At 44.6% G+C, this 24,238-nt stretch overlaps 1 protein-coding gene across 1 annotated transcript in view; it reads right to left on the bottom strand.

Annotated features, from left to right (window-relative positions):
• Positions 1-24,238, bottom strand: part of LOC310849514 (protein lifeguard 3-like) — a 32,994-nt gene that overhangs the window by 1,952 nt on the left and 6,804 nt on the right. The window contains exons 2-9 of the mRNA XM_083749773.1: positions 8,332-8,572; positions 6,975-7,069; positions 6,047-6,111; positions 4,963-5,016; positions 3,529-3,579; positions 3,116-3,155; positions 1,503-1,540; positions 717-804 (exon numbers count right to left, since the gene is read on the bottom strand). Of these exons, the coding sequence (XP_083605899.1) occupies positions 717-804; positions 1,503-1,540; positions 3,116-3,155; positions 3,529-3,579; positions 4,963-5,016; positions 6,047-6,111; positions 6,975-7,069; positions 8,332-8,551 (651 nt within the window). The 5' untranslated portion in view covers positions 8,552-8,572. The remainder of the gene's footprint in view (positions 1-716; positions 805-1,502; positions 1,541-3,115; positions 3,156-3,528; positions 3,580-4,962; positions 5,017-6,046; positions 6,112-6,974; positions 7,070-8,331; positions 8,573-24,238) is intronic.

Raw genomic sequence — 24,238 nt, 5'->3', positions numbered from 1 at the left:
TGCACAATACCACAATTTGCAGGAGACATCTTTGCTCTAACAACTCCATCATACAGAAGACACACACACCAGGGTGGATTTGATTTAAATCACTAGTCAGTAAGACTTGATTTAAATCATAATTTCACAGAAAGACTCATTCTCGCTGGCATAATCTTAATATTTACAACCAGATGAAGGTATCATTTTTGGAATAATAAATTTTCAGAGTAGTTTTTACAGTTATATAAAAAATTACTGATTTGGTTATACTATTAGAAATACATTGACAGATAATTATGAAATTATTGTGAGGTTTAATAAGTTAACTGTTTATATATGGACAACTTTTCTGCTGTACTTTATTGGAAGGAGAAAATTAATCATTTTCTTAATAACAATTTAAACAATTTATTTAACTAAAACAATAACATTATAGCATATGTATCCATGTTTGTTAACTGATGTGGTTAAACTTTAAAAAAAAAACTTAGACTGAGTTTCAGCACACACGAAAAAACTTAAAACAAATCCTTATTTCCTGATGAATAGCCTTTCGACTATAATTAACTTAAATAGAAAACTATCTTTAGAAAGATTTTTCCTCCAGAAGCATTTTATTTTAAAAATCCAATTTAAAATTTAAAAAATCCAATTTATTTATTTTTTAAAAATCATTGACTTTTATCCACCCTGGACCACACTAATGTTACCTTCAAGGAAGAAGCAAGCCTCACCTTTGTCTGGAAGCAGAAGATGGTGACAATTATGGCCACAATAGCTGTGATTATCATGCAAATTATAACAGCCTTTGTAGAGTACATGCTGAAATAGAGAGTTAAAGATTTATTTTTACCTCAGGGTATGGGGGGGTTTGTTTTTCTACATTATGATAACTGTCTTTTGCCACTGAATCCTAAGTGCACAATTTAGATCTAAACTCAGGACAATGTACATACTGAATAGCAAGGAAATGCAAAGTTGAATATGTCTCAATAGAGCAGAATTAATACCGTTTAGTTATTAAGAGACAGAACATTGTTTTGACTTAGCATTTCAGTTTTAAATGCATTTATTTAGAAGCAAGTCTGCTTACAGCTTTCTTTCCAATACACACCAGTCTCAACCCCTAGGATTGCAATCATACCTCCCCGCAGCAAACACCTCAAGGCAGGGAACCTACAAACCTTCCTTTCTAGATGGGCAATGCTCGGTGTGGAGTGAGACTTAAATGAATGATTTCGGTGTAGGCTGGACACACCAATAAGGCTCAGGTATTGGAAATTGTTATAAAGCAGCAGATGATACAAGGAGTAGAACTATGCTTGGGCCAAAGCATAGTGATAGAAAAAAGAAGTTTGTGTAGCATCATCAGGGCTCTCAAAATCCTGTACCTGATTTAAATCACAGCTGTGAGATGTTAGAATGTATGTCAGATTTGTGAAAGTAACCATCCTTGCAAGAAGCTGAAGTTTAAATGCTAGAGAGCAAGCTGATGATGATGATGATGATGTTTATCTTACCTAGCAATGGTGCCTGTCATGAATCCCATGGCCAGTGTCTAGAAGAAAAATAGAAGGTAAAAGTGAATATTGCCTTCCTGGCATATCACCATAACCTCAAAGAGCTTCACTTCTGCAATAGCTTCAGATTAGGATTTGTCAAGTCTGAAAACCAGATGAAACTTTTGTTTCTCATCCTTTCTTCTTGCAGATGCTCTCATCAAGTAAGCACAGTCCTGGGAGATAGCACAGCTAGTAAAGACAAGGAGGGAAATGTAGCTCCAAAGCCCTACACATCTTAAGACCAGGGTGCCTTAGAGCAGGTGTGGCTAACCTGTAGCCCTCCAGATGTTTCTTGACTCCAACTCCAGCCAGCCCCAACATGCACAGCCAAGGGTCTGGACTGAGGAGTTGTAGCCCAGCAACATCTGGGAGGGGCACATTAGCCACACCTGCTCTAATGTAACCTGGTCCTAAGCTGTTTGTCAGGCTTCCTCTTTGTGTCTTTTTCACTAGAAACGGAAGGCACTTGTATTTAGACAAGTTGTTAACATGTAACTTCTCATTTGATTGCTGCCAGTTTTAAGGTGCAACATCTTTTATCTCTGCTGCTATTTTGAGTTTGTCTGACCTTTATTTTTAAGTGTTGGTTGTACTAAGTTCTTTAGAAACTGGTTGTTTTATTTGTACTGATTTTGGTGGAAGAGTGGGATATAAATAAATTGTTTTATTATGAATCCCTTAACAATAACGTTTTTGCCAATCCATGACTACATAGTCCCTGAGGACACGTTACATTCACAAGGTGGGGCCTCAAGAGAAATATAAATCTTTGACTGAACTGCCTGGAGTTGCTGCAACAAAGAGTCTCCAAAATTTAATATGGTGAGATATCCCCAGAAGAGTCTTGTGTACATAATTAGACATAGCCTTCAGATCTAGACTGGCTGTACATCCAAAATAGCTGATTAACCTTTTGCTCAGGTTAAGCTACATACAAATAGTTTCAGGTGTTGACTGGAGTATAAAGCAAGACTAGGCATAGATAATTTAGTATCCCTCAGCGCTCTGGTTTTTCTGGAATTTTTATTTTTTAAAAGTTTCCATCAAAAACCCATCGTATCTACGCTACGTAGTCCATCCCAGGACTGTGTACACTGGCATCACACTAGGATCTGTGCTCAAATCCAAACATAGCCTTGAAGCTCAGTGAGTAAGACCTTGACTCAAAACAATCCCTCAGTCTAAAATGCATGTAAGGATTCAGGTAGGTAGCCATGTTGGTCTGACACAGACGAAATAAATAATAAAAATTAAAAAATTATCCAGTAGCACCTTAGAGACCAACTAAGCTTGTTTTGGGTATAAGCTTTCGTGTGCATATGCACATGAAATATTATACCCAGAACAAACTTAGTTGGTCTCTAAGGTGCTACTGGACAATTTTTTAATTTTTATTTATTTATTAGCATATAAGGCTACAGAGAGGATGCCATGGGGCTAGACCCATGTAAATGACTCTGAGCAGTGAGGAAGAAGAGTGGAATAAATTAAAAAAAAAATGCACCACCACCACTGAGGGAATTCACGGAAAATTCCATTGCCCAAGCCCCATGAACAACTTGCCTACTTACAAAGATGGTCAGAAGGATAAGATTCCATGGGAAGCGTCTCCTGGAAGAGATTGAAAAGAAAGGAGATATGTAAGCAGTGTCACTAGGGCCAAGTGTTGCAGCACATCCTCCCAGCTGTAGGCATTTTTCACCAGAAGCAAAGAGGCCAAGTGAGTTGCAATCCTGCTCTAGACTCCAAAGCAGCCTCTGGGTTCAGGCTTCATTCAAAGTGGATGCACACCCCTCCAGACACTGCACCGCTGGCTCCAAACCACCCACAAGTAATGAAAGAAAACGGTGTTTGGGAAATTGTTGCACAGCCTAGTTTTCCCATGTTGCCCAGCTGCCACTCATTTCAAAACCCCGCCTCACATTCAGCCACTCACCTACGTATACATCCCACAGTCACCAAGAATATCCAATGTAACACTCACCGTGGGCCCTCACAGCATGCCAGCACCAGGTAAGTGACGAAGAACACAGCACTGGGGGAAGGAAACAAGAGTGAGATGTTTGAGTCATAGGAGGACCTTGCATCTATCAAGAACTTTGCATCCCTCCCTAAAGACACAAAAAGGCTGGGATTTCAGATGCACAAGAGTTGAATATGGCACCCCCTAAACCCTGATTAGTGGTTAATTTTGGTTCAATTGTTGTGGTATGGGACCTTGATAAGTGACATTTGCTGACTTAGGAGAACTCAGGGCAGTGGTGCCACTCCTGAGCACCACTTCCGACGCCTCAAGGGGAGTTTAGTCTCTGTGGTTTTCTCTCTGTACATCACATCTTAGCAGAGCTAGGCTTGTTCACCACTGCTTCTACTACGAGCTCTACTCTCTTGCACATGGAAATTGGTGGGATAGACCAGGGATGGGGAACCTATGACTCCCCTGGATCTTGCTGAACTACAACTCCCATCATCCTTGGCCATCAATCATGGTGGCTGGGGCTGATGGGAGATGGAGCCCAGCAACATCAGGAGGGTGATAAGTTTAACATCCTGGGACAGATGCCCAGCTATCTCCAGGCTTGTTTCACTTCTCATAGGATATAGGCTATTTGCAGCCCAATCTGATTTCCAAGTAAACATGGGTAAGTCCCACAGAGTTTGAAGTGACTGACTTCCAGGCAAATGCTCATCCTATGCACCATGTTCCATGGCAAAGTTCTGTACTACTCAAAACAGCAGTAATGAGAAATGGAGGGGGAAATGCAACCACATAGGAGCATCAGCACCAAGGCAGGATATCATTGCTGACTTCTAATGATCATGGACCTTCTTCCCCACCAATCATGCCAAAGGGTGACAACAGAGACACGCTTGGCCTTTGGGTGATGCCTGTAAACATACAGTGGTGTGCCCTTAACCCTGTGGTAGCAAGCTGTGTGCCTGTAATGCCTGGCCAGGCAATGAGGTGATCTAACCTGAAGTTCCATCCCTGCTTCCACAAGCAGAGTTGCCCGATTTCTGGAGAACCCTGGGCAAGAGGCTTTCCCATCCCCAAAGAAGGGTGTATCTATAGTCACCCAGATCCACGATAACAGAAAATACTGATTTAGCCCAAGTTGTGCCACGGAGCTCAGAACACCTCCATGAGGGCTATTGATGGCTACTAGCCCTGGTGGCTGCATTCTGCTTCCACAGCTGGAGGCAGTAATGTTTCTGAATAACAGTTGTTGGAAAACCACAGGGATGCTCTTTTGCTCTGGCTTGCAGGTTTCCCATGGGCTTCTGGTTGGTCACTGTGAGAACAGGATGCTGGGCTGCATGGGCTATTGGCCTGATCTAGCAGGCTCTTCTTATGTTTTTAACTGAGCAGACAGACAGCACAGCCCTGTAAGCATATTGGAGAGAAGCCAATACTTACTAAGATACGTAGTATACAGCAACATTTCTCCTTACGAAACTGGATACAGGCTCACTGTGGAGAGTGAAAATTATGTAATATAAATATTTTCTCTCACATTAATTATCACGGGAGGCAGAATGCTGCTTCTGCAAGAAATCCGTATGATCCCTTCACACTCGTCTCTATCCTCACTGCTACATATTAACATTTCTCCCCGTGTCATCCTCATAAGGAATAGATCGTGCACAGAAGACAACTGTTAAGGACATGCTCCAATTGCAGTGCATAGCCTAGGATAGAGGACTCCCAAACTGTAGTCTGAGGGTCACTGGTGGTCTGCAAGCTTTATTCAGGTAGACTGTGGTATGTCCACATTAAAGACACGATTCATATTTAGTTTTAATTGTATTTCTAGTGCTTCTTTTATTTCTTATATTGTATTTCATTGTACTACAGTCCTAATTCTATGGAATGCAAATTGTTATACAATATAAGGAACAAAATAAGCAGTAGAAACACACTTAAAAACATACAGCATCTAGCACAGCGCATTGCAATTGCTATAACAAGCAGGGGGGCGGGAATCATTAAGTAGCCCGCCAAGACCCTCAGCAATTTTCAAGTGGGAATTTGGGAACCACTGTTCTAGTAAGTATATAGAATAAAGTCAGAACCATTTTTTCCTGTGGATGTAAAAAAAGGTGTTTCTATTTCCCTGGTGGTACTAACTCCAGTAAATAATAATTCCAAGCATTTAGTATAGTACTACAACTAACTGCTGGAGGGAGAATTATGGCTCTTTTAATTTTACTACCAAAGATACCCCTAAACTGTTTGTTCTCTTTCCTTATCACCATAGACTGAGTTGGATTTGAATAAGAAGTAAATTATAGAACCAGTATTATTCCAACAACACTATTAACTATTCTGGTGTTGGCATGGTTAATACTACTGGTGGAAGCTGAAAATAAATGTTCTGAGCTTCAACATGAACAAAGGGGAAATAAAAAAATACATTGCTTTGCTGAGCATCATTATTTTGCGGACATTTCTCAGTAGGGAAAAGCACTACTGGTCTGTGACTGCTGGAGCAAAAACTTACACAAAGGTGAAGACTGCAATGATGCCCACAGTTATCAGCAGCTGCACAGAAATGATGGTGTAGACCTGGAAATGAAGACATGTGGTATACATGAAGCTGTGTAAACGCACAGTAATGCCAACCTAGAGACTGGAAACGAATGGTGCTCATTTCACTGTCTTCTGAACTGCAGTAAATCTTCTAAAGAACCCCTGATTACAGAGAGGGCCAGATGCTTCCAACAGATTATGCTGCAGCCACCTGCAGTTCACCTATCTGTTTGCAGGCTAGGAGTTTTTTCTAGACTCTTGCCCTAGAGCACAAGTGGATACCCTTTGGCCCTTCTGATGTTACTCAACTAAAACTCCCATCAGCCCCAACAAGTATGGCCAATGCTCAGGGATGATAAGGGTTGTAGTTTAGCAACATCTGGAGAGCCCCAGGTTCCCTACACTTGCCCTGGCGGATATAAACTGAGTTTGCTACCTACCAGATACCATTTGGGAAAGCAAGAAACAATGTATTTCTGAACTGCTTCTCACCTAGGTGTTTGGATGCTGTGCTCAGCTGTCCTTCCTTACAGTTCTGCATTTCTGAAATGTTACACAGTCACCCAGGGATAGCAGAAGGGGGTGCTTCAAAATGCTAGCTGAAAAAGCAGCATGGTTTGTTCTACTAACACTGTTAGCAAAACTTTCAGTTCTCTAGGAGTCCCTGCCCCTATCAATGCCTAGTTGTCGCCTTGTAACCACAATTCATTCATTTCTGCAGAACGGGGCAACACTCCTAGCAGAGTGAACAGACTCCTTTGCAGGGATACCAAGGATTGCTCGCTGCAGATTCTCTCCCTCTGACACAAGGCAACAGACTAGCTTCTTCCGAGAGAAGTATCCATTAAAGCAGAGGCTGCAATGGTGGACCATACAGCGGCAGTTCCTCAAGTTATTACCTTGCGGATGAAAACGTGTCTGACTTTCTTGTCATCCCAGTCTGCTGTAGTGAAAGTCCCATCCTCTCCAGCAGCGCCGCCACCATAGACATCTCCTGTCAAAAGGAAGACAAAATGGTGGTATTTATGCTACATTAACTTCACCTGCTCTAACTAGAGAAGAGGAGAACCAGGAACAATTTCCTGGCCTGGGTTGGCATAGTATTTTCAGAACCTTCTGGGGTGGGTCAGTCAACTCTTTGAAAGGCTGAAAGTCTCTCAGTGCCCTCTGAGCTCTAAATTCACCCTCTCTAGCTACTCATTATCTTCCGCTAAAATCACCATCTCCCATATGCCTTTCCTCTGCACTGATCATTCAGGTTACTTAGATCTCAGCACCTGGGTATTTACTGCCAGGGAGCTGCTACTGAAACCAAGCCGCTTGATTGCAAAATCTCTTGAAGCTGTGCATTAAGTACACATTCTTCTCAGACCACTTTATGTGGCTAAGAAGTGTATTTGCCTCAAAAGGCAATTTTAGCTGCAGATCAAAAAGAGTGGCCTATTATAGCATAAGCCTTTCTTTTTAACGCCTCCTCCATGATACACACACCCTTTAAATTCCTATGAACATAACCTAGATTTGATTACCACACCATAGTTCCATATTCATAGTCACTAGAGCAAATGAGAATATGCACTTTGCCCATTCATCCATATAAGTATAATGTAAGCATGAAGGAAACCCACCCTTTTAACCAGGTTGTTTGAAAGTATAATATGGCAATTAAATCAGGCAAATATATCAGAGGTAGGGAATTCGTGTCCTTCCAGATATTGCTGGACTACAACTCCAGCACATGCATGCGTGCACACGCACACACATACAATTCTGTTCCCTGCCAGTTGCCCTGGGACTACAAAGCTGGATAGAAGCACACTCCAGCCCCAACCACATCAGCTAGAAGATCAAGGGGTCACTGGGAGGCTGGACTCCCTGCTTTTCAAGAAGACCATAATGGCAAAGCCCAATCTGACCCCTTTTCATAAGCTGCAGAAAGGAGAAGCTGCTTTCGTGGTTGCTTTATTCTTCCCTCCCCATTCTTCTTTCCTTTTGTGTTGTCCCCATTAGATTGTGAATCTGTGGGTAGGGCAGTGCCTAGGAAACGTTAGGACATTTTAAAAAGGAGGAAGAGGAGGAGGAGGAGGAGCAGAAAGAAGAAGAGGAATATTTAATACTTCCTGCTTTTGTAGCCATCTAGTTGTGGCATTTCGCTACTTCCTTTTCCATTTGTTTTTCAGCTGGCCAATCTCCCACCCACTCATGAATGTATTCCCCCTTCCCCATCATAGGAGGAAAACATATCAAAATGCATACCAAAGCCCATTGGGACCGTAGGCATAATAGGAACCGGCTGTGGATAACCCCCTGGTTGCGAGTAGCCTCCAGGCTGTGCATACCCACCACCATATGGTGGGGGCTGTGGCTGTGGTTGTGGGTAGCCTCCTGGGTACCCCACAGGATATCCCCCCGCTGGTGGAGGATAGAGGGGGTTCCGATCATCGTAGCCTGGCGGAGGAGCAGAGGGGCGTGACATGTCGCAGCGAGGCTCCCAGCACTGAAAAACAAAAGAGGTAAAACCCTAATAGCGCACCTGCAAAATAAATTCCACCATACTGAACAAAAAACCATGCAGATCACCCTTTATATACATGCATTGCCTCTTGTGTCTCGATGGTGCATCAGAACCAAAAATGGCCAGTGGGGGGAGCCAAAAGGAAGTCACAAGGAAGCAAATGTCTTGCTGAATAGAGCGGTCCAGCAGAGCAGGCTTCACCAACCTGGTGCCCTCTGGAATACAACTCACATCAGTGCTACTGCTGATGCAAACTGTGCTTCGAAACTCCTGGAGGGCATCAGGGGGATGAAGGCTGTAGTAGCAGAATCCTAAGACTAAAGGAAGAATATATTACTGCCTGAAGTTGGCTAGCAGGGGTTGGAGGACATGTATCCTTCAAGCGCAATTCTTTGGCACCTGTTAACTGTTGGATTTTTAGGAAGTGTCATTGATAATCTCCACCAACTTTGCTCTTTATTTTTTATCCTCTGCTTTTAAAGGAACGTGTGAATTCCATATAGGACTTGAGAGAGAACTAAGTGACTAGTAACTTCTCAAAAAACCCGAGTAACGTCCTTTTTTTCTCGTCCCAAGAGACTTGCGTGCCATCTTATGATCCGTCTTGCATCTCAAAAGGCGAATCCAGCTATTTCTGAGAAACCCCTTCCTTCCACATTATAGCTCATGATTGTTATGAAATGAAGACTTTGAGAATGGCACCACACAGACACAGCTTTTTCTTCGCCACCTCCTCTTGCCTGATAGGGTGCTGCTGCCTTATTCCAGATCAGACTACAGTATTAGCCTATCTAGTTCACTGCTGTCTATATGCTGATGAGTGGTTACTCTCCAGGGGTTCATACAGCTGTCTTTCCCAGTCCTACCTAGGGGAGGTGGGCTTCAGCATGCAAAGTAGGAACTCTTCCACTGATATATTGCCCTCAAACCTCCCTCAGACCATAGTTACATAGTGGAAAACATATATAATTCGACTTAAATAAATTTGAAAAGCTTAATAAGGGCAACAGGCAAGATGGCATAGTATATTCTCATTGAATCAGTGCCTGCAGCCTAAAACTGTACAGCACATTCAGTCATTTAAAATTGTGTCCACAATTTAAAATACTGTATTTATGTGAATCTAATGCGCCATTGAATCTAACACACACTTCAATTTTCAAAAACCTTGAAACGAAAAGCAATTTTTTCTGGCAAATGTAAATGCAGCATCAAATCTAATGCATATCCTAATTTTTGCGACATACTTCAGCCAAAAAAGGAGTGCATTGCATTTGTGTAAATACCATATAGGCAATAGCTGTTTTGCACATGGGTTGCATCCCTGACCCCCCACACTTGTCAGCAGAGCATATATAAGCTCGCCATGCTCCCATGACGCTTCCTTTTCCAGCCACTTCTGGGTTGTGGTGATGTGCACGTGCATGGTTGTGCATGCTTTGAATGCGCATAAAACAGTCATTGCCTATATGCACCTCTGGCCTGGTACTGGCAACGTATTTACCGTATTTTTTGCTCTATAAGACTCGCTTTTTCCCTCCTAAAAAGTAAGGGGAAATGTGTGTGCGTCTTATGGAGCGAATGGTGGCTGCGCAGCTATCACAGAAGCCAGAGCAGCAAGAGGGATTGCTGCTTTCACTGCGTAGCGATCCCTCTTGCTGTTCTGGCTTCTGAAATTCAGAATATTTTTTTTCTTGTTTTCCTCCTCCAAAAACTAGGTGCGTCTTGTGGTCTGGTGCATCTTATAGAGCGAAAAATACGGTATATGGAGCAGTAAAGAGGGAGTTTCTTTGCTCCACAACTTCTGATCCATTACATTTCACTGTAGAACAGCAAGTGGTGTACAGTATATGTACAGCAATGCCTTGGCATGTCAGCAGCATATCTTTTAAAAGAAGCCCAACAATTCTCATTTCAGATTTCTCCAGTGACTCCCTAAAGGAGCTGATCTATTTTACCTGTTGCTCATATATGTATGACCTCCCAGGAGATAGGATGGCCCTTTTGAATGCGTGTGGTGCCAGGGCAAGAAGAAAATCAGAAGCCTACCCTGGACCAAAAAGCAGCTGATTACGCAGCAGTTAATATTACCGGTGCTATAATTCCTGTCAAATTATTATGCACACATGATGCTGGTCAGAAGAGAGAGAGGGAGGGAGGGGGGCCAAGGGAGAGAAGTACAGCCTCAGGATAACTCAGGTTTGAGACACAGGAAGAAATTGAGAATCATTTCCACTACTGGCCTGAGATTCCTTTTAACATTCTTCAGGGTGGACAGCAAACCAGCCCTTTTGTGCTGATGCCAGTTAGCAATTCCAGAACCATTTCTCAAGAGTGCCCTCCCCACAGTTGGGCACTTGAATGCACAGCTTTTATTTATTTATTTAATATATTTATATATCCCTCCCTTCTAAGGGAAAACAAGCACAAACGAGCCCAGTGTTTTCACTTACCACCGTACATGGATGGCCACAACAGAAAGATGCTCATTAGCAAACCCCTCCCCAGCCCCAGCGCCTGCTTATTCCATGGCTTGTCAGCGCTTCTTGCATGTAAAAGGAACAGATGCTATCGCTGGGGTGAAGAATCTTTTTAAGCATTGGTTTTGGGCAATCTTCCAGGGGCTGCATGTCAGTGGGTGGTGGGGCCAGAAGCATAAGCAGGCAAAGCAATGGATGTAACATTTCACCTTTGTAGACTAGGCAAGATTTCTACACACGCTTAACCCACCCGCCTCTATCCTCCACTCAGGCCAAGTTCAAGGACACATTTCAACTGGGCAAAACCAATTGAGGAGAATGTGAAACATGGCCAGTGAAGGGCATGGCCTGGGGAGAGTCCCAGAAGCCAGGCAGAGAGGCCTAGGAGGCCACATTTTGCCCTGGGGCCTAAGATGCCCCACCCTGTGCTATGGTTGTGCTTGTCTCTACAACAGGAGAATGCCAGAGTTGTATACCCAGTTGCCCAGTCGTATGTACACACCATATGTTTAAACTATGCGGCTTCCTTCTAAGGATCCTGGGAACGGTACTTTATCCAAGGTGCTGGGAATTGTAGCTCTTTGAGGCGCAAACTACAGCTCCCAGGATTCTGTTGTGCTTTAAATGTATGCTGTGCAAGCAGCCTGTGTGGCATGTTAGAATCACGCCAGGCAGCCAGTGAAATTTGGTTGCCTCCCCATCCCAGTCCCCATTCAGGGTGTTGATATGCTACAGATGTGTGGGGCAGGCAAGGCAAGAAGAGCCTTGAAAAAATTTTCAATTTTTTGATAAATTGTATCATCCACAATCTTGCTACGGTGCTAGGCAATGACTGGATATGCTAAGGCTACAAACTCAGGGATTAATGAATCTGTATGTCACAAATTCAGCCTTAATGGCAGAGCATGTGTTTGGCATGCAGAAGGTCCCAGGTTTCAATCTTCTCCAGGTAGGGCTGGGAGATACCCCTGCCTGAAACCCTGAAGAGCCTCTGCCAGTCAGTGTAGACAGTATTGAGCTAGATGGCAATTTCCTTCCTATGTCCCAATGAATATAAAAAACAGATGTTGCTGCTCCTAGGCCTCTTTAGGAACAAACTGTACCTCAACCGCGGCTGCTTAAACCAAAGTGCCGACTTATGAGGCCAAAGGCTGCCAAGATGGTACGCTCCCTCAGTTGCAAAACATTGGCACTCCTTTCTAGCTTGTTCCCACTCACCCACAGCTTCTAAGCAAGCTAGTTCTCTAGGGAAAGAGGGCAACTTTCTCCTGAGGAGACTCCTTGAGGAGAGGAGAGCCTGTGTGAACAGATTAATTTTGACCAATCACAGGTGGGCAAACATATGGAAGCCCCCTGGGGAGGGAGAAGAGAACATGGCAGCCATCCATGCCACAGCAGATGCAATATTTTCCATACACACACACCCCTCCTCTTTTCCAAAAATTATTTTTCCTTCCAGGGGCCTATGGGGGGAAGAGGGAGAAGTGAAAGAAAGTAATTTCGCAAGACAACACAACATTGTGAGAAGCAGTTCAGAGGAAGGGCAAACAAATCCTTTCCGGATGTTTAAGGGGGCACTCACCGAATAAACAGGGAGAACTTGAACACAGAGAAAAAGGAAGGGTCTACTTGTTTTGCAGAATTGACATTTGCAAGGCAGTCCTGCTATTCCCTAGTCAGATCTGAGTACTGAAAAGAAATGGAAGGAGGGGTCATGATAAGCAGTTTAATGATTAGTTTAAAAACTGGTGCAAAGGGCAGCATTCTTCTTCATTTACCATGGCTTTTTAGTTGGAGGGAAAGTGAGAGAGAATGTGGTTGGGTCCAGAAAGACAGAATTGTCAGGAAAAGCTTTTTGCCTGACAGATAGAATTGGGTTCTTCCAAAGTGAGGTTGTTGAGACCTTGGCCTTCCCGTCCACCAAAGACTAATTTGCACTTTATTGTTTATCCTGCCTTGTGTATGTACATAAGAGGTTGGGTACTGGCACCTCAAACTGCTGCTATGACAATTCATATAGTGAAAGGAAACGGGAACTGATAGGACAAGGAAGTTACATCTGCCAGACTACTGAAGCTTATGTAAACATCACCCTTTCCTATCTGGAAGCATTGCTTTCATCTTCAGCACATGTTATCTCCTCTCCATGTACATGGAAAAAAACACACAGAAAAGATGCCCCATTCATTTCCTGTCTGGCTAGAGTGAGACCAAGGGAGATCTCCTAAATCATAATGAAAAAGGTATTATGGTTATAAAGTATCTTCTCATAGATATTGTCAGGGGTTCAGGAGCAGAGGCACAGGGGAGAGAGGAAACGGAGAGCGAAGGGGAAGAATCTGAGGGCAGCGTAGGGGAGTATGACAGTGGCCCGAGAGATTCCATGAGCTTCTCCAGCGATTCAGAAGATTCCCAGAGGGGGGCGCCGATGGCCAGGGCAAGGGGGGTCCCAGGGGGGACGCACCAGAAGCAAGGGGCCAGCGGGGACTCCCAAAGCAGCAGCGGGAGATCAGGACCAGTTCCCCCACCAGAGCGTAGTGGGGGGGGAAGAGTCCCATGTATCAGGGCCAGCGTCTCCTCCAGTAGGGAAAGGAGATGAGTCCGGGCTGACCACGCCTCTATCAGAGAGTGAGGGAACAGAGGGGAAGTCAGGTCCAACTAGCCCCCCCGAAGGGGGAAGCAGTGACAGGAGCAGTGTAACGGTCAGGAGAAAGGTTGCCAGCTGGGCGCACGCGCCAAGTTCAAATGTACAGGCGCGCGGGACGGCAGAGAACCCGGATTGGGAACCAGGTCCTAAAGCCCGCCGGAGGCAGGGGGAAGAATCAGGGGACTCAGCGTCAGAAGAGTCCAGAAAGGGCAAGACCCCAGTGGACAGGCGGACCCAGAGAAGGAAAGAGCAGAGGAAGAGGTGGAGCAAGGCTAGAGTCTTAAACTGGTGTCTGGGGGGAGGAGATTCAGGCGGAGCTTCAGCGGTCTAGAGTTTAAGACGTAGAGCTGCGCGCCGCGGCTTTGAAATCGAAACTGAACTTCAATAAAGACTTTTGTATATAACAAGAACTGGCGTTGGTCCTTTGTGAGCTGGGACCTAGGGCAGCTCTGACAGATATCATCTGATCAAACCCTAACAGGGTCAAGGAGTGAGGGATAATGAAAAGTACAAATGCCAATTTCTGCAATGACTTAACAATGGTACAAGTCAAAGGAATTAACAAACTGAGAGAAAAATTCAGTGGCAAACCAGGAGTGGGAACCTGTAGCCCTCCAGAGGGTGTTGGATTACCACTTGCCATATTTGGCTGGGGCTGATGGGAGTCGAGAGCTCCAACAACATCTGGAGAGAGTGGACACAGTTCCCCCACCATTGCTAAACACATTTGCAAATAAAATGAATTTATACTGCTGCAAACAGCACCCACATCAGGGAAGAAGCTGCAAGGTCAGGGTTAAATTAGGTTTACTTAAAATATTTAGAAATACAAAAGGCATTTTGGATCTATAATGTTGACACAGGGCAAAGGCATGCCCATTATCTCCTGCGGGAAGTTTATTTTAAAGGACTATCCCTTATTCTCTAATGTCACAATTTCCTATCCCATAATGCTTTCCTAAACTGGCTTCTTAAAGTAAGGATTGATCCTTTGAAAACAGAGCAAAGGACATCTAGCAATCCTAATTAGGCTTAAAGAATACAGTTGAGGGGAGACGCCCAGTCACATGAGCAGAGAGTGAACCTTGCATTGTTTGGAGAGCATGGGTGGAGACCCTCAGGCCAAATTCCTTTATCGGGCCTCTCCTCAAGCCACAGCCCTCACCAGCCCTGCACTGAAACCTTCTTCAAGGTTTTTGCTTGGCTGGAATGCGTCCATGAACTTTGAGAATACTGCATCTCCTGCTTGGATGGATCACTGGGAAAACGTGCACTTTTGTGTGGCTGGAACACAGCCTATGGTACAAAAGCAAGTGTCACTTCTGTTGTTTGCCCACTTTTACCTCTGGCTACGCCCACCACAGGTATGTAGTTTCCCAAAGATTTCCTATGAGGAACTGGGGCCCTTGGATGGAAAAAGCCCACCTCTATAAATTTACAATTCTAGGCAGCTGCAAGGACTTGAGTCAAAAGCAAGACTCCAGCAGAAGTCAAGGGATATAAAGGTTTAGATCCTCCATACTAAACTGAAATTAGACAACACTTAAATCAATGGGATGCACTCACCTTTACTTAAGCTTCTGTTGAAACTGATGGGCCTTAAGTGAATAGAACTTGCCACTTGGTCCAACCTCATTTTTCTTTTTTTGCACTCCCCCTCCTCTCCTCAATAACAAGCAAATTCTTTTATCTGACAGTAAAGCAAATAGTTCAACTCCAAAGGTCATAAACTACACTGGATCAGATGCCCAAAGAACTGCCAGAAGGAGAAGATGTTGCAGAAATGACCAGTTAAACAGGTCATGGGGGACTGGAACATCCCTACCTGCCTGGAGCGGGGCACGTGTGTGTGTGTGTGTGTGTGTGTTGTTGTTGAAATCCAGAAGGGGGTATTTGTGAGAACAATTATCAAGGGCCCCTGGGCAGGCCAGGGAGCAAGAGCAAAGCCAAAGGAATGGAGGAAATAGTGGTTCCTATTCCAGTACAGTACTTAGAAATATAGCCTGCATTAAAAAGAAACTGCCAGAGTTGTTGGGTTTGGTTTTTTTTTGTAACAACTAAACAATAAACACAAAACTAGATGGTGCAAGACCTCTCTGTCCAAGTACCAAAATACTGTACTGTGGAGCTACCATACAGGAACTAGTCAAAATTAAAGCAGATACAAATACTTTAACGCACTCAGGTAATTTTCTCTAACGATCATTTGTCACCAAGGTCACATTCCAGTCGTCACTCTTTGTTGTACTTGGCAAAGTGCCAAGAGTAGAATGATGTCTTATGCACCTCCCTTTCCTATCCTTGAAAATTTGTTTACATTATGTTTAAAGAGCAATTTACAGAGCAGATTTCTAGAACCAACAGACAATGATCAAAGGATTTGAAACAACCATTTCTACTGGCCTAACTCACCTCCTGAAATCATTTTGGAAATGCTTTGCTAGATGGGAGACCTACTTACGTTGCAATACCACTACTCTACAGATTTTATATTCCCCCTGCTGTCACTACCACCACCCTGACAGATATATGTACGTTTGGGATGGTTCAAGCCTCTCTTTTTCTTTTTTTTATAAAGTTTTTTTATTCAAAATTAAAACAAGAAATATTATCCAGAAGCATATCATCCTTGTTTTCCCCCATTTTTCCTCCCTCCCCCCACCCTCCCACATAAAACCCACCCGCCCCCACCCCCTGACTTCCCTCAGTTCCAGTCTTTGGTTTCTCTAAGAATGCTGTTTTTTGCATGTTACAAAGTTGTATAGATCCTCAACCTATTTAGCTGATTATTATCAATTAAAACTTTGTGAATGTTTATTCAAGACCTGCCAAGGACTCCAGTTCACTTTGTTGCATCTTCAGACACTTTGTAAAGGGATCCCATTCATCCTTAAAGTCACAGTTATCCTTGTCCCGTAGCTTGTATGTCAGTTTTGCCAGTTCTACATAGTTTGTCTATTTTTCTTGCCATGATTCTTTAGTTAAGCCTCTCTTTCTCTTGACTGGTTTGTATTTTTACAGATCTATATTTTTTAATCCTAGCTGCGTTGGATGCCAAAATCCTGGCAGAAGAATTACATCCCCACCCCAATGTGTCATACAAATCTAACACTAAAAAGCTGTGGTTTCGCAAAGTTCCAATATATTTTAGTAAAAAATAAATGTTGCTTTAATATGGAAGAAGAGCAGGAAGTCCAATATTCAACCACCCAAATAGGTGCATCTTAAGCACATACTCCGTGTTGAGGTACAAACTCAGTAGACAGTACAGTGGTACCTCAGGTTACAAACGCTTCGGGTTACAAATGCTTCAGGTTACAGACTCCGCTAACCCGGAAGTAGTACCTCGGGTTAAGAACTTTACCTCAGGATGAGAACAGAAATCGCACGGCAGCGGGAGGCCCCATTAGCTAAAGTGGTACCTCAGGTTAAGAACAGTTTCAGGTTAAGAACGGACCTCCAGATTGAATTAAGTTCTTAACCAGAGGTACCACTGTACAACAATTAGCAAAGAAAACAGGCGGTGCAACTATTAAGCAGGTTGCAGCTCCTTGTGTACTCTGGTGCCACATGCAATACAGATGTCTCTTCCTGCAGAGTTGTTCTATTCTTGGCTCTCCAACCTGGCAGCCTGTCCCTCTGAGTCAGGCCTCAAGCATGAGACTAATTGAGGCAAAGGGAGTGGCGCAGAACTCCACCTCCCAACACACTCGGCTCAAAGAGAATGCTCTGAAGGCAGCAGCTACAGTATGAAGTAAGGCGGAACCAAGGAAAGCCAGGGAGCTCTGTGCTTGAAAAGCCTCTGTGTCCAAGGGCTTCATCTAGATTAAACAGCAACTGCTGCAGCAGCAGAATAAACCGCCAGTCGCCACCTTGTCTACATTTATCTGTTAAGTTGTGTTTTCTGCATTTATGAAGCCGCCCCATCGTAAGGAGTTCTATGGATGGCTCACAAAGTGGCCTGGGAGAGCAGGGACGGCACAATTAACAAAAGTGACACAATTTAAAAATACAATTTAACGCTCAATTTAAAACTAAGACCATAAAACAGAGGGTATTTAGAAGCTTGGAGAGAACAGCAACATCTTCACCTCCTGGTACCCAAAAGGCCATTATGAAGGTGGAAGAAACTCTGTAGGAAAACCAGTCCCTGAGCAGGGTGCCAGTGCCAAAATGATCCTCTCCCCAGTCAATTCCCAGGGCCAACTGGTTTTTCCCACCACACTTCATTTGGCAGAGGCACTTTAAGCCAGGGCTTTGGCATAGGATCTTACAATGTAGTTAGGTCCATATGGCAGAAGGCATTATTTCAGGTAACCATATCCATCATTGCCCTATGGTGAATGACTAAGGAAGTTATTTAACCACGTAGCCTCACAGGTGGGGAGTTGTGGTTGGCTCCAATAATAATGAAGAATCTAAAGACTCATCTAAAGCACTGGAAAAAGCCAATGACTAAGTTCACTGCTTCAGATGCAAAACCAGAAGGAAGTCTAGTCTGACTGGGTCCATGTGAGTTCTGTGAGCTCCCTCCATTTGCCTTGCTTATCTGGGTGCGTTCAGCACCCTGCCCGATAACAGCATAATGTTACAGGCTGCAACTCAACCAGGGGAACTCTCTTTCATAATGAGCACACCACAAACTTCTTCAATGAAGGACGAAAGTCTCTCCTAAGGAGGAAAAGGGGGGAGTGTAGTAGAGAGTTTCTGGCTTCCACAACATTAAAAGAGTATATGATTTCAACACATAGATCAAGAATACACCAGCCCAGCCCACATCCCTGCAGCTTCAGAATCTGTTTTGACTATTCCTAGTTTACCCAGACAAGTGTTCTATTAAACATAATTGAGGGTATCTTGGTGGAGCATTTTCACCACGTCAGGAGCTGGTGTTTCAGAGGAGCTGACACTCTTTCTTACTTACAACCAGCTCTTAGGAATCTTACACACAGCAGCAAAAAATGCTGATCAGCTCATGCATTGACATTTCATTTATGGTAGCCATTATCACATTCCTCAGGCAGCAGAGCACTAGAAAGGAAGCTGTTAGTGGCATGTGTTGCACCAGAATTAGGTTTGCTTCCCCTCGACCCACACTTCAGAAAGCCAAAAGACCACAGCTGGGATCTCTTCTGCTGCTCTTTCCCAGAGCAGAGCTTTTGTTGTTGTTGTTGTTGTTAAATACTTATTTCCAGACCTGCCTAGAAATCTCATGAGACAGGTGGTGATTGGGGCAATTATGAACATATCAGTTGCATTTCAGATATGCATAAAGACCGAAATGAGTAATAATAATAATAATAATAATAATAATAATAATCTATTTTTTGTACCCCGCCCATCTGGCTGGGTTTCCCCAGCCACTCTGGGTGGCTTCCAACAAAAATACTCTAAAATGTCACACATTAAAAACTTCCCTGAACAGGGCTGCCTTCAGATGTCTTCTGAATGTCAGGCAGTTGTTTATCTCTTTGACATCTGATGAGAGGGCATTCCACAGGGCGGGCCCTCAGCCTGGTTCCCTATAACCTCACTTCTCACAATGAGGAAACTGCCAGAAGGCCCTTGGCGCTAGATCTCAGTGTCTGGGCTGAACGATGGGGGTGGAGACGCTCCTTCAGGTATACAAGACCGAGGCTGTTTAGGGCTTTAAAGGTCAGCACCTACACTTTGAATTGTGCTCAGAAACGTACTGGGAGCCAATGTAGGTCTTTCAAGACCAGTGTAATGTGGTCTTGGCAGCCACCCCCAGTCACCAGTCTAGCTGCCACATTCTGGATTAGTTGTATTTTCCGGGTCACCTTCAAAGGTAGCCCCACATAGAGTGCATTGCAGTAGTCCAAACGGGAGATAACTATAGCATGCACCACTCTGGCGAGACCGTCTGCGGGCAGGTAGGGTCCCAGCCTGCGTACCAGGTGGAGCTGGTAGACAGCTGCCCTGGATACAGATTTAACCTGCGCCTCCATGGACAGCTATGAGTCCAAAATGACTCCCAGGCTGCGCACCTGATCCTTCAGGGGCACAGTTACCCCATTCAGGATCAGGGAGTCCTCCACACCAGCCTGCCCCCTGTCCCCCAAGAACAGTACTTCTGTCTTGTCAGGATTCAACCTCAATCCATTAGCAGCCATCCATCCTCCAACCACCTCCAGGCACTCACACAGGACCTTCACCGCCTTCACTGGTTCTGATTTGAAAGAGAGGTAGAGCTGGGTATCATCTGCATATTGATGATATGCCCAAACCCCCTGATGATCTCTCCCAGCGGCTTCATGTAGATGTTAAAAAGCATGGGGGAGAGGACAGAACCCTGAGGCACCCCACAAGTGAGAGCCCAGGGGTCTGAACACTCATCCCCCACCACCACTTTCTGAACATGGCCCAGGAAGAAGGAGAGGAGCCACTGTATGACAGTGCCCCCAGCTCCCAGCCCCTCTAGACAGTCCAGAAGGGATGGTATGGTTGATTGTATCAAAGGCCACTGAGAGATCCAGCAGAACTAGGAAACAGCTCTCACCTTTGTCCCTAGCCCGCCGGAGATCATCAACCAGCATGACCAAGGCAGTTTCAGTCCCATGATGAGGCCTGAAGCCGATTGGAAAGGATCCAAATGGTCCGCATCCTCCAGGCATACCTGGAGTTGTTCAGCAACCTCCTGCTCAATCACCTTGCCCAAGAATGGAAGATTTGAGACTGGGTGATAGTTGGCCATACTGGCCGGGTCTGAAGATGTTTTTTTTAAGAAGCAGTTTAATGACCACCTCTTTCAGCGGATATGGGAATGCTCCCTCACAGAGAGAAGCATTCACCACCCCGCAGCCCATCGCCCAGCCCTTCCGGCTTGCTTTTATTAGCCAGGATGGGTAAGGATCAAGGAGACAGGTAGTTGGTTTCACACATCCAAGGAGCCTGTCCACATCCTCGGGGGTAATGGATTAAAATTGATTCCATGCAACTTGACCAAACAGGGCTCTAGCACTTTCCTGCCCCGGCCCTACTCCCACGGTGGTGTCTACCTCCTTCTGAATATGTGAATATGAGCGACTTTATCTGCAAAAAACTTTGCAAAATCGTTGCAGGAGATCTTGGGGTCTTTACAAGACCCCGGTGGTAAAGGTGGTTCCGTTAGATTGCAAACCACCTGAAAGAGTCTCCTGCTACTATTTTCTGCAGATGCAATAGAGGCGGTGAAGAAAGTCTTCTTCGCCATCGCTATCGCCACTTGGTAGGCTCGACGTTGAGCTCTAACCCATGTCCGGTCCGATTCTGAATGAGTTTTCAGCCACTGACACTCTAGCTGTCTCAGCAATTGTTTCCTCGCCCTCAGCTCCAAAGAAAACCACGGGGATGTCCGGGCTCCATGCAATTGGAGAGGGCGCTTCAGAGCCAGACAGTCAATAGCCCTGGTTAACTCCGCATTCCAGCGGGCCACCAGGGAATCAGCTGAAAGGCCATCAACATGGGATAAAGCATCCCCTACCACTCTCTGGAAACCATTTGGATCCATTAAGTGGCAGGGGCGGACCATCCGAGTAGATGTGATCCCAGCAGGGGACAAAAAAATAAGAGCACTACAAAGTCTTATCTGGCAAGAAATGCTAAACTGAACAAAATAACAATCGGCATGGCCTAATGGAAAAGGCTCACCACTGGTACTCCAGAGGAAAGCAAGGCCTCTTGCTGACACCTTTTTAGCTCCAGGTGGCGCAATATTATGAAAAATGTGTCTGTACTTTGAAAGAGAGGTACAATCAATTAAAAAACTGGCTACAGGAAGTGAGGGGAGGTACATGCTCGTTGCTTTTCTCTGCACCAAGTCAGTTCAATAAATTGAACTCTCAGCTTACACTACAGCCAGCTAGCTAAAACTCAGATGTGTCCATACAGAATGGACTGATTTAGGTTGAAATGAACAGAAGTTGCCTTTGGTGTGTAGTAAACAGTCCATGTCCACCTTCCCATGTTAGCTTTCTGCGGTAGGAGCCACTTCAGGGCAACTCCTTGAGGAGCCCTATGTCACGTGGAAGAAATCTACTCCAGCTATGGCCCTCCCAAAGACAGAGGGGGGGCTGATGTAGAGAGGCAGCCCATAGCAGACTTCTCTCACGTACCAGGAGGCTTTTCACACCACTGCTTTATGTCGCGGAGGCACTCATGTCACAGAGAGGCAGAACACTACGCATCCAGAAAGCCAACAGGCATACAACAGAGCTAGCTGTCTTCTGCCTGGTAGTTCTCACTCCCTTGTCCCTCTGACTCACCACTGCCGTCACCCCATTCTAAGATACGGCTGTACTTTCTATGTTTGTCCACTACAAACTCCCCTTGTTCAACCTCTCAAGATAGCAATTGTTTCCCTGAAAACAAAGCATGGCTTCTTCCATATCACTCCGCTGCAGGCAGTACAAGCCGATGGAGCTTGTTGTTGTGGCGAGAGAGAAAACTTCCCACATCTGTGTATAGTGGGGAGAGATGGAGAGAGAGAGAGAGAAAGCTACTTCCTTCTCTTTGCCCCACATTGTCACCAGCAACTGCATTTGCTTTTCAGAAACCATGGAATCAGAAGCCAAACACAGGTAGGAAGTAAGTTAGCAAAGTGCCAGAGCTAAAAACATGTCACTCTTGCATTCTTGTTGCAGCAACCTTGGTCTAACCACCAGCGATGGCTTGCTCAGCATACATCCTTGATGTTTTCTGCCTTTAACGGGACTCATTTACACAGCCTGTGGTTCTTTAAGGCATTTATAGCACATGCCTAATTGCATCTACTCAGAAGTAAGCCCTACTACATTCAGTGGGGCTTTCTCCTAGGTCAATGGGGTTAGGATTGTAGCCTTAATCAGTCTCCTTGAGTGAAGGCTGAAGTGCCAACATGTAGCTTTGTAGAACAGTTCTTCTCACTCAACCATCACAAGGTCCCCAGCACACCAGGACCTGAAAGTACAGCATAGCAGTACCATCTACTTCTCAAGAAAAAAAAAGCCTAATTATCTGCTGAGTCACAGTCACATGTGATGTAGGAATTAGGTGTGGTCCTACTTCTTCCCTTGGAAAAGGAGTCAGGAGGGGAGGAGCTTAAAACGGAATGGTGAGAGAGAGAGAGAGAGAGAGAGAGAGAGAGAGAGAGAGAGAGAATGGGAAAGCTTCTGATTTTTTTTCTAGGTTTCTAGAGGAACAGGTGTCTGTTGCAGCAAAATCAAGCCTTGTGGCACCTTAAAAACAAACTGCTTTTTTATTGCACAATGCCATAGCCTTTCAGGGCTGTAGCTCAGGGGTAGAGCATCTGCTTTGCATGCAGAAGGTCCCAGATTCGACCCCCAGCATCTCCAGGCAGGGCTGAGTGAGATTACCTGTCTGAAACCCAGCAGAGCTGCTGTAGTCAGTGTAGACAATACTGAGCTACATGGACCCAATGGCATCAGTCCGTATAAGAGCTTGGAATACATGGCATTTCATACTATGAATAGTGCAGTGCACAGCAGCAGAGGCCTCGCACCAGTCTGTTTTTAGCAAGAGACTGTAGATCCCAGAAACTGAATAATTCTGAAAGTGACGAAAGTTTTTTTGGACAGCGCCCACTGTGATCCTATCGGCCTTAACACAAGCTGCAATTCTTTCTAGGTCATGAGACACCAAAGCTAAAAGCAAAACTTCTGACTTCTGCAAAAGAAAAAAGATCTATGGGAAACGCCTGCTTTTGTTTTCTGCCCTTTTTCCTTAATACTTTTCTTCATAGCTGTCAACTTTTCCCTTTTTTAAAGGGAAATTCCCTTATTCCGAATAGGATTCCTCGCAAGAAAAGGGAAAAGTTGACAGCTATGCTTTCCTTTATACTTGGAACCCGGCGGGTGCCTTATACAAACGTTTCTGTTGGCTAAGTTTTCAAAAACATGAACAATACTGGGCTGTACCCAGCTAAGTTTTACTCAGAATATACCCACTGAAATTCAGGAACATGACTAAATTGGGTTCATGAATTTCAATGGGTCTACTCTTGTGTAAAACCTGATTGGTTACAACCCAGAACTCCCACGGTGTCCATTGGGGCTTATTCCCAGGCAAGTCTGCTTTAGGACTGTACCCTCAGTAACATATCTGCAAACGGCCACTGCAGCTATTAGTCCATGTGTCTTACTATCCTCCTCATTATGGAAGACTTTCTCAACCTGGTGTCCTCCATTCATTTTGGACTACAGCTCCCATCAGTCACAGCCAGCCATTTAGAGACAGATTACATATTACACAGGAGTTCTGCAATCAGATCTCCTGATATTTTTGGGTTTTGCTTTGATGCCTTATTGGGGGGGGGCTCCAAAATTGGAGCTTCAAGAGAGGAGGGAGGGGAGTAAATACCTCCTCCACCTGGCCCCACATTGGTTCAATAAAATTTGAAGGACCTCATTAAAACTACAGGAAATCCAACCCCAATTCTCCAGTGTTACACGTACACTAAGCTTGAGTCAATATGTTATATAGTTCCATCTCCCTTTCATGTTTTCTCATAAAACTCTCCTCAAG

This window comes from Podarcis gaigeae (assembly GCF_964106915.1).
Source record: "Podarcis gaigeae genome assembly, chromosome: 1".
NCBI classification, from domain to species: domain Eukaryota; kingdom Metazoa; phylum Chordata; class Lepidosauria; order Squamata; family Lacertidae; genus Podarcis; species Podarcis gaigeae.
This window is presented reverse-complemented; position numbering and strand designations above follow the sequence as displayed.